At 49.6% G+C, this 10,776-nt stretch overlaps 1 protein-coding gene across 1 annotated transcript; it reads right to left on the bottom strand.

The window, feature by feature from the left end:
- Positions 1 to 300: 300 nt before the first annotated feature.
- Positions 301 to 4,386, bottom strand: MYC (MYC proto-oncogene, bHLH transcription factor). Its single transcript, XM_058832935.1, has 3 exons — positions 4,058 to 4,386; positions 2,466 to 3,171; positions 301 to 1,429 (listed from the first exon to the last, which is right to left on the bottom strand). The coding sequence occupies exons 2-3, from the start codon at positions 3,154 to 3,156 to the stop codon at positions 864 to 866; spliced, it is 1,257 nt and encodes a 418-aa protein (XP_058688918.1). The 5' UTR covers positions 3,157 to 3,171; positions 4,058 to 4,386; the 3' UTR covers positions 301 to 863.
- Positions 4,387 to 10,776: the final 6,390 nt, after the last annotated feature.

Genomic DNA, 10,776 nt, shown 5'->3' with positions numbered 1-10,776 from the left:
CCATGACCAACACAGGCATTGCTACCAGCACCTGCAGGGAAGAGCAGGTAGCAAGGCAAGTTGAATTGACAGGGCACATTAGACCAATAATTTTATCCACTTGAATTAAGAGATGGAGTGGTAGCAAGAAATGAGTCCCTACTAATTTGCAAAACTATCACAGTTTCCCTTCACCCAACCCCCTGTGACTTCAGTCAGATCACTGCCAGAATGACAGAAAAAGGAATGTCATGGAAATGGACTTCTAATGACAACAGTGCGAGACAAAGTGAAGTCTTTACACAAGAGTTAGCTAATTAAATTTTGGGCAAATATTTATTTATCTAAAAACAAAATAAAAATCATTTTTAAAAGGAAAAAAGTACTTAAATAAAAAACAAAATTGTGAAATGTTATGGCACAGAAGTTCAAGACAAGTATAAATCCAGTTGCCACAACTGTTGCGTATTAATGTTGCACATTTTTCTATAAAGGCTTTATTAAAGGTATTTACATGGCAATATGATGTGTAAATATATACAGCAAACTGGGGACAACTTTTTTCTTTTGGATTCTTGTATGAAAAAATGCCTTAAATACAAAATTTTAAAAGAAAAAAAATTGAAGAGTTCATCCCCAAGCATGAAGAATGTCCCATCATCCCTTATGTCCAAAGTATCAATTATGAGGCAGTTTTGAGGTTCTGGCCAAACCCTTGGGAGATTCAGCCAAGGTTGTGTAGTCTCAAGTTAAATCGCACAGCATGCAATTGCAATAGTTCCATACTCGATGGACTGCGTAGTTCATGAGAGATATTAGAATCATTAATATTTTATCATAGTTTCAGTCTAGTTTGCATTATTCTGAGTGATGCTCAAGAGTTCCTATGCACAACAGTTCCTTAGCTGCTCGAGTTTGTGTTTCAACTGTTCTCTCCTCCGCCTCAACTGCTCTTTCTCTGCAATCAGTCTGTGTTCATCCGACTGGATGGAAAGAACGTACTCTGTTGCTTTTTTCAGGATGACAACCTTGGGAGCCTTTTCATTGTTGGCCACTTCGGGTATCTCGTCACGCAAGGCAAAGAAACTCAACTTCAGCTCATTCCTCCTCTGGCGCTCCAAGACATTGTGCGTTCGCCTCTTGTCGTTCTCCTCTGAATCTGATGTGCGCGGACTGGAGCATTTTCGGTTGTTGCTGATCTGTTTGAGAACCCTGCCACTGTCCAACCTTAGCCTTTTTGCAGCTGGGTATTCAACCTTGGTGGAGGGAGGAGCGGCATAATTGTGCTGATGGATATTGACATGACACCGTTTGAGAACCAGCGGGCTGTGGTGGGGCTTACTGTGCTCTTCTGACGTCTCTGTGCTGCTGGACTCTGTGCTGGATTCGTATTCATTTGCTTCAGCTAATGTAACAACATCAATTTCCTCATCTTCTTCTTGTTCTTCTTCTGCCATAAAAAAAAATGAAAAAATTTATAACTTGTATGGAGGCACTCTCAAGACTACTGTATGTAAAGGGAAGGCTACTCTGAGTTGCACAATGAGGAGGAACCCAGTGACAAACCCCTCTTAAATCCATTTCATGATGCTGGACCCAGCTTTCCCCAAGAGCCTTTCCTTTCAGGAAGCAGTGGTTCAAGTGCAATAGGACACATGGACTGCAGTCCAAACCCTGGCTCCCTGATTTCAAAAAGTTGTAATGATCTTGCGTAATGTCGAGTGCATGAAAGATAGTAGGAAAGTTTAACCTCGCTTGTCAGCAGTACAGCGCAATAAAGCTACCAGACTCAAGCTGCCCTTAATTATGGATTTAGAAGGCTTTGGCCACGCCTTAAAAGAAAGCTTACTTAACACATATGGGTATTCAGAGACATTTTCTGAATCTCTCTTGATCTGTTAATTTGTGGAAAACAGGAGGGAGTTTGGAAAAAAAAAAAAAAGGAAAGAAAAAAGGAAAAAGGGAAGGCTGTAGCGCTTTGGGTAGAAATTCACTTTCAAACCAGATTTACGAGGGAGCGGAACCCGCTGTCACATACCTAAGGAAGCATTTCTAAAACTTTCCCAGCCCCATTCACTCCCCTGCAGTCACTTTCACTAGCACCTCCCTGACTGCACATTCTCCCCGCGGCTCTCGGGTTAACTCCTTCCCGGCCCACGGATGAAACCGGGAGCCAGCCTTATCGGGACCCCATGATGAAAGTTTATCCCTCCTACACTTTCTTTATATTTCCTCCCCCCTCTTTTCACTCCCTTATTCCCCGGAGGAAAAACTGGGCTGGTTTTCCAGGAAACAAGCTGGCTGGGACTCTCAGTGCCTCGCAAACGTGGCATTTAAAAAAAAAAAAAAAAATCGCAGGCGGGGAGGGGGGCAAAAGGGGGGCTGAGGAGGGAGGCGGGGGGTGCTGCCTTCCAGCTGGGCCCCGGGAGCCCCTGGCGCCGCGCGGGTTCCCACGCCCTCCCGGAGCACGCGTGGCTCCCACTCACCCGAGTCGCTGCTGGTCGTGGGCGGCGTGTCGTCGCCCAGCAGGGACGCGGGGCTGGCGCCGGGCGGGGCGGCCCGCGGGGCCCGCTCGCTCAGCGGGTACGGGAAGACCACCGAGGGGTCGATGCAGTCGGCGGCGGCGGCGCCCAGGTCGTGCAGGTAGAGGCTGGCGGAGGCGGCGGGGGACGCGGCCAGTCCGGGTGGCGGGGCTGGCGGCGCGGCGGGCGGCGGTCCGGGGCGGGCGGCGGGGCCCCCCTCTCGGCGAGCTGCCTGGTAGGACGCCAGCTTCTCCGAGACCACCTTCTCCAGCTTGGCGGCGGCGGAGAAGCCGCTCCACATGCAGTCCTGGATGATGATGGACTTGACGGTCTCGTCGTCCGGGTCGCAGATGAAGCTCTGGTTGACCATGTCCCCCCCGAGGAGCTCGGTCACAATCTCCAGCTGGTCAGCGGTGGAGGGGAAGCAGGAGGCGGCGGCCAGGCTGGAGCGGCGGCTGGGGGAGAGGGGCGGCGTGGGTAGCAGCTCAAACTTCTTCCATATGTCCTCGGACGGGGCGGGGGGCTGCAGCTCGCTGCCCCGCTGCTGCGCCGCCAGGTAGAAGTTCTCTTCCTCCTCCTCGAAGTAGAAGTAGGGCTGCACAGAGTCGTAATCGTAGTCGTAGTTCTTGCTGGAGAAGCCGGCGCTGAGCGGCATCGCGGCGGCTGGTGCCTGCGGGAGGGAGGGGGGACAGGGGGCACCCGGGTGAGCCGTGGGGGTCGGCTCCCCCCGGCCTCGGAGGAGCTGCCGGCCCCCCGGCGCGCAGCGCTCCCTCCCGGCTTTCCTTGCCGGCAGGGAAATGCGCAGTCGCGCTTAGTAGTCAAAAAAAAAAAAATATATATATAATAACTACAGTAATTTAAAAACCCCCCACGACCCTCCTTCACCCCGTTCTAAGCGCGGCGGGACAGTCGGGCGGCGCGACCTGACCTACCGAGAGGTGTGCTGCCAGCTCCGGGACCACCCTCCCCGCTGCCCCGGAGAGGCTGCGGCAGCCCGGCTCGGCTGGGCTCATGCTCGGCTGGGCTCAGCCCGGCTCGGCTCAGCCCGGCTCCCCGCCGCCGCCGCCGCTCACATGGGGCACGGCTCCGGCACGGAGAGCCATCCCTACCCCGCGTCCCGGCGGGAAGGGGTGCCGAGAGCCCGGCGGCTTCCAGCCGGGAGCCGGACTGTTCCTCAGCCACCTGGGCACTGCGCGGGGACAAGCAGCGACCTTGGCAAACTTTGCCAAATCTCGTCATATATGCCCACGTATATATATATATTAAGATATATATGTGTATATAAGCAATATATGCAACAATCATACCCTGCCCGTGCATACGCGAGAAGCAAATGCTCCCCTCCCCCCCAAAAAATTAAATTAAAATCCGATCTCAAGAAAAAGGATGGGAACGCCGTAGCCCCGGCAGAGGAGAGCGTCCATCGGCAGGGACCGTCGGTATCCAGGTCCGCGGAGCTGAGCCCCGCCAGCAGCCCGGGTGTCACCAGCCCGTGTCATTCCAAACGCCACAACCGCGGGAATCGAGTGATGGGAATCGAGAGCCCCGCAACTCACCGGCTTCTCCAACGCGCCAGCTGCGAGACGTAGCGAGGCGATTATTGCAGGCGGTGCGGAAACAACGAGGGGAAAATGGATAGATGATAAAAAGAACCGCCGGAAAGGACGGGGGTAGAATTAAAAAAAAAAAAAAAAAAAAAAAAAAAAAAAAAGAAGAAAAAAACAATTAGACAAAACGCCGGGAAAATGTAGGTCTCTTCCACCACGGTTTGATAGACCCCACGGAGCGGCGGAGCAGCCGCCTCCCGGCGCGGTCGGTCGCTGGTCCGGGGCGGCGCGGCGCGCTGGCCGGTACAATAGAAGTTTAGTTGCTTTTCCTCCTTTAAAGCGCCGGCGAGGGGCGGGGGAGCGGCCGCGGGGGCGGGGGCAGCACCGCGGGGCCCCGCCGCGCTCCCGCCCGCCCCCGGCAGCCGCGCAGGCTCCGCACTCCCGCCGCGGGAGGGCGCGCTGCGAGGGGCGGCCGCTCCGCGCCCCCTCCGCGCCCCGATCCGCGGCCGCGCTCTGCCCCCGCCTCCGGCCGGCCGGGAGAGAGGGAGGGAGCTGCGCCGGGAGAAGCGATGGCGCGCTCCGCGGCCCTTTTTATTTATTTTACTATTTTTTTCTGTTGTCTTTTACTACGAGCTGCTTACGGAGATATCGGAAGTAAACATAGTAAAAAAAAAAAAAAAAAAAAAGAAATTACTAGCAGGGATTAAAGGCAGCTTCTCGCCGCTCCCCTCCTCCCGCTGGCGTTCCCGCAAGGGAGAGCGCGGTAACCCCGGTGGCGGCGGCGGGGAAGGGGCTTCACCCGCCCCTCGCCCCCCTCGGTGAGGCTCCGGCACCTCAGGGCCAACTGGTCCCGCAGCGCAGAGCGGTGGCCCAGGGGCAGCGGGGGAGGCGCGGGTTCCCGGCACAAAGGAGCGTGTGTAGCTCGGGCACCCCCCAACCCGGTCTCCGCTTGATTATCCCGCCTCTGCCGGCGTCTGCAGAGGATTAAACCGGGAGAGGGCGGAGGCAGAGCCCCACGGGGTCACCTTGCAGCCACTCTCCCTCTGGCGGTCCCCGCGTGTGCCCCCGCCCCGGCTTGTGCCACCCCTTCTCCGACCACCTCCTCTCGCCCCATGGTGACCTCCCTCCTTTCGCTCATCCCCGAGGGATGCGGAGCTGTCACGGGGCGCTCCCTCCTGTCCCCGCTCCCCATCGCGGGGCGTCCCGCGGGGCCCCCGTCTCCGGCGACCCTCCCGCACCTGCTGTTCTCCGTCCCCCGGGGCAGCCGCCAGCTTCCGACGAGCTACGCCCCGCGCATCCTGCCACCACCGCATCCCCACTCCGGCCTCCGCACCCGCGGGAGGTGGAGGGACACCGCGGTGTGCCCCCTGAACGCTTCCCGGCGGCTGTCCCGTTCCCACCGCGGGCAGCCCGCTGGGGTTTTATGTGCCTATATGTGTATTCATTCCCCGCTTCCCGGCATTTTGCTGGGCGCACGCGAGCACGAGCCCTCGGGGTTGTGATGCGGGGGGAGCCGGGCGGGGGGAGCCGGGCGGGGGGAGCCGGGCGGGGGGAGCCCGGCGCGGCGCTGGGGGCGGCCCCGGTTCCCACGGCGGCCGCGCCGCTTGCGCGGGGCCAGCGCGCCCCCTCCCGGCCACCGCCCCCGCCGCGCCGCCCGCGGCAGCCGCGACCCCCGGGCACCGCCAGAAAACAAAACCCATCCCAAACAAACCAAACCACAGCAAAACAACAGCAACAAACAAACAAACAAACAAACAAAAAAATCCCATTTTGATTTTTCCGATCGCTTCTGATCGGAGCGTTTCGCCAAGCAGGGTGTATGCAAACATCACAGTCCTCACTGAGCAAAGGGTCGCCAGGAACTTCTGGACCATCTTCTGTCTCGTGTCCTGTTGATAAAGGAAGGACAGTTTTACCCAGAGAGGGTGACAAAACAAGAGCCATGGCATAGGCATGGCGTAGATGCTTCACCTACTGACATTTCCAGAATAGGATATCCATACCCTTGCTCAGAAATGGCTTAAAATACATTGTGCTATTTTTAAATAATATCCCCCTGTGTCCATAGCAAACCTTGCTGCTGTAAATGGAAGTAACATGACTAAAGGCAGGACAGAAAGGTGCAAGATCCAAATTACTCTAGTTACAACTCGTGTAAAATGCAATATGGGCACTTTTCTATTTAGGAATAGCATCAGTTTCGCCAGATACGCAATAAATGTCCTCGAAATTGTAAAAGCCGTTGAAGTTCAGACGGAGCTGGTAATAGGTGAAATACTTTGAAATTACTCAGGTACAGATAGGGTTGAAAATCATGATCCCATTCATGGTTGCAATAGAATCACAGGCAATGCAATTAACTGTAATATCGCAGAGGGTTATGACTTAAAGTGGAGAGGAGTAAGTAACACGAGCAGATGGACTCTTAAAATACCCTGTGTTCACAAGAATGGAAAAACAGGAAGGGAAAACTGGGAGAAATGTGCTATTGAAACAATACAGCCTTTAGAGGAAACAGTCTTTAAAATGTTCTACAGGATTTCTCCAGGCTTGTGCAGACTGAGAGTTCACTTTTTGTTGAGGAGCCAACTCTGAAGTGTACCAGCATGGATCTTATGAGGCAGTTTTAGTGTAGATGAAAAAAAAAATATTATATTTTGATCTTATTTCTTCTGTTCAATCCCAGCTAAAAAAGAACAGAGGCAAGGTGTGAAATCATTAAGTATCAATTTCTGGTAAAAGGGCCATTTTGACAAAATAGCTGTTATACAGAAAGAATAAATGCACAAGTATAACATTAAGGTGACAGTGACAGCAGAGTCAATTTGATTGTTTTGACATGGAAGGATTTAGTGATCAATCGGAAATGGGAGGGGACTGAGCTGGGACCCCCGGTGGAATTTACGTGTGATGGCAGAGTGCAAACCTGTGAGAACCAGAAATGAAAGCAAAACCTGAGAGAGAAGCAGAGGTGATGGGAAAAGCTCTTGCACCCCCTGTCTGGAAACCCCTGAGACATAATGTGCTGTGTGCCTGTGCTGCCTACTGCATATTTTGTTCTCAAGAGACATCTGCAATTTATTTTTCAGAGGACAATAAGATGTCTAATAGTCACCATGAACATTATACTGGGTCCAGCTCTGGGGCCCCCAACATAAGAAAGACATGGACCTGCTAGAGTGAGTCCAGAGGAGCCATGAAGATGATCAGAGGGCTGGAGCACCTCACCCCTTGTGAGGAAAGGATGAAAGAATTTGTGTTGTTCAGCCTGGAGAACTTACAGCATGTTCCAGTAACTAAGAAAGGCCTATGAAAAAGCAGGGGAGGGACTTTTGACAAGGGGATGTAGGGATAAGATGAAGGGAAATGGCTTTAAACTGAGAGTGGATCCAGATGAGAGTTTAGGAGGAAATTGTTCACTTTGAGTGTGGTGAGACACTGCAACAGGTTGCTCAGAGAAGTTGTAGCTGTCTTAACCCTGGAAGTGTTCAAGGTCAGACTGGATGGGGCTTTAAAAACTTGGTCTCATGAAAGGTGTCCCTGCCCATGGCAGGGGTATGGAACTAAATGATCCTTAAGGTCCCTTCCGACCCAAACCATTCCATGTGTCTGTGAACTCATAGCTATCTTCAGAAATTTCTGTTGAAAGTTTCATCCTCTCTATAGCTTTGCAGGTTTCTGGCCTTCCACAAGTGAGAAACAGGAAAGCACTAGCTTGACACTAATTAGTCTTGGAAAGTCCTAAGTTCCTGAATGACTGATATACCCAAACAGATGTGGCCAGGGCAGTCAGGGCCACTAAAATAGGCTAGCACATTTTCACTGATAGCATCTGTGCAGAGAATTGTGTCCCCACTGCTACCCCAAAAGATGCCAGTCCAAAAAGCAGAGACATATTACAGCATCAAGGAGAATCAGAATTTGCCTTATTACCATGAAAGCCAGAAAATATATGAGTTACTTTTTCATCTCTTTCAGCAGCTGTAATTTCTTTAACAATAGGAGGTGAGATATGTGTAGGCAGAATCTGACAGTGTTTCTGCAAGCTGCACAGCACTGACTAAATTAATAACATCTTCCTACCCCCTTCCTCCAGGCTCAGAGAGACTCATATGCTGTGCTAATGAGTACTTTCTCAGTGGACTTCCCCAGCACAGAGGAGAAATGCAGACATCTGGGAGGGCCACTGTCCTTGTCTATTTACTGTGGTGAAAACCAGACTGAAATACACCTCCTGAAGATGGACAGGACCCACCACTGCAGTTTCCACCCAGCCAGATCAGTGTAGCAGCCACGGTCCATGAGTCTTCAGAGTGATCATAAAGTATGCAGAAGAAATCAGTGGGTTTTATGGCTGATGTGTTATCAGTAAATATGAATAAGAGAATCAAAGCAGTATCATAAAATAAAATGTATAAAATAAAATAAAATAAAATAAAATAAAATAAAATAAAATAAAATAAGCTAGTTTTAAACCAGAAGTAGCACATATCACACATATCACATACTTAGGTCTTGTCTGCTGTTGAAAGACAAGGCTGTTTTTACCCTCACCCTGTGGATGTCCATCTTCAGGCAGAGATGTCATGGGGTCAGTGAAAGTGGTACCTAATGTAATTTATTTACTTGACCCTGCCTCATCCTCTCAGCTATGTGCCCTAGAGTGTTTGCAGCAAATGTGGCAGCTTCTTCCTCAGCATCATTCCAGTCTGTGATCCTCACTGTGGAAAAACTCAAGCTGTTTATTACCAACAGCAAAAGGGAAATATGGAGAAGGAAACTGATGAAAACTGAATCAGGAGAGTGCTGATTAAAGAAACTGTTGCACTGAATATTAAATTGCTTTCCCCAGGACTACATTGAGTACCTCCTCTCTCATGGAAATCCATGGAAGTCCCAGAAAAAGTAAGTTTTGTCATCAAGAGAATCAGGAAGAACTTGAAGTGCTCCTTTGGCTTGGGCATACCAAAGGAGATTCAAAATTTTGCTTCCCATGGCTCAGAGTTAAGGCTTTCATTTCTTTTTTCTGATTGTTAAAATCAAACATTTTAGATTTTAATTTTTCAATCTGGCAATGCATGTGAAATAGGACTTTTTATTATTTGTAATTGTTAAAAACAAATATTTCAGATGTTGATATTTAAACTGACTGCATATGAAAGCAAGTCTTCACTGAAACAAAAGCATTAGCAATATTTAAAGGTGGTCCATCATTAAGCACATATATATTGATATATATTTATCTTGCTTTGTCCTATTGTCTGGGATCATAAAATTGAAGAAGACATCAGATTTGAAGACAGTAATTTAAAATTTTTGAATACAGAGAGTAAAAGCATTTACACCAGCTTGGGTCTTTCTGTGGTGTGCAGCCTTTACCTTCTTTGCTTTAGGGTAAAATTACCATAGCTGTTAATTTAAATTTGTTTACAGACAGTTTGACTTTGCAGTTCTTTTAAGCCATCACAGTACCTTTGGTATCAAATTTTAGTTTGTTTTCAAGCAGAGCAGCCCTTGATGAGTTTATTCTTAATTATGTAAAATGAAACTATTTATCTGTGTATACAACTAACTTCAAATCACAAATAAACTTTTTTTTGCTAGCTATTTTTGTTACACTACTTGTAAACTGATCTAAGTCCCATGGAAACAACTCCAAAAATACAAGCAGTTTGAATTAAACTTCCTCCACGAATTAACACCTTTTGACATAGATAACTGGAAGGCACCTAGCTAACACCAGTAGTTTTGGCATTGCTTGATAGAAGAGAGTTTTGTTCAGCTGTGGATTAAGGATGAATTGCAGGAAATCTGCACTGATTCAAGTGTGCGATAAATGAGATGATTTTCAAGGTCTCTGTGAAAGCTAAACAGTTATTTTTGAAAGGCTGGGTAATTTAAATTTCTCTTCAAAAAGAAAAAGAAGAGCTGTGTCAGAGCAATCAGTCCCAAAGGCCAATCTCACATCCCTGGCCTCTGCATTCTCCGAATTGTATGCTGCAGTTATCAGATTGTCAAGACATCCCAGCTCTGCTTGATTAAGTCCTCTTTAAAGTATTGAGATAATTTGCAGCTACTTAATGATCCTTTAGGTACCACCACTGTCAAACCCTGATCTTTAGAGCTGTAATGGGATCAGAGCCTCTTGCATTGCTCCAGCCCTTCAATATTGGTGCTCCCCTGTACAGGACTCAGTATCAGCTGTGAGGCAGCAGGAATGAGTTTTCCTTCCTCCCCACCTCTGGATCGCACCTGCAAGTGCAGAGAGTCCCCCTCGTCTTGGCCCGACACTGAGGAGGTTTGCAACATTGCCCCTGGAGAGAAGGACTGAGAGTTTTCGTGCAGGTTTCTCATTAATACTCAAGAAAAATAAACAAACCCTCCTACAGCAGCTTCCTTGCAGGTTTGGTGTGAATGCAGAGAAGCGAAGAGCTTGCTGTCATTCTCGCCACACATCCTGTGGGGGCACAGCTCCAGAAACATCTGAGTGCATCAGATATTACCTGGAGGAAGGAATGTGTCAGCTGACAGCAAGGCTGGAAACTATCGAAACAATTGTCAGCCCGGCCATTCTTATAGCTATCTCTTGTCTCTTTGAGAATTAATATCCAACAATCCTGTCCCATCTACAAACAGATGAGAGCAAAGGACCCTTCCAGGAATTACACAGCTGGTTGCTTTAGAGATGAGGTATCTGATTGCTATCAAATTAACAGGTTCAGCCATAG

Source organism: Poecile atricapillus, chromosome 2 (assembly GCF_030490865.1).
Source record: "Poecile atricapillus isolate bPoeAtr1 chromosome 2, bPoeAtr1.hap1, whole genome shotgun sequence".
NCBI lineage: Eukaryota > Metazoa > Chordata > Aves > Passeriformes > Paridae > Poecile > Poecile atricapillus.
The sequence above is the reverse complement of the archived record's forward strand: the minus strand, read 5'-3'. Positions and strand labels throughout refer to the sequence as shown.

Excerpts from the sequence above, each read along its gene's own strand:
- MYC (XM_058832935.1), bottom strand. The coding sequence starts at position 3,156 with ATGCCGCTCAGCGCCGGCTTCTCCAGCAAGAACTACGACTACGATTAC. Across the intron at positions 1,430-2,465 it reads CACGACCAGCAGCGACTCGG|AAGAAGAACAAGAAGAAGAT; the intron begins GTGAGTGGGAGC and ends TTTTTATGGCAG.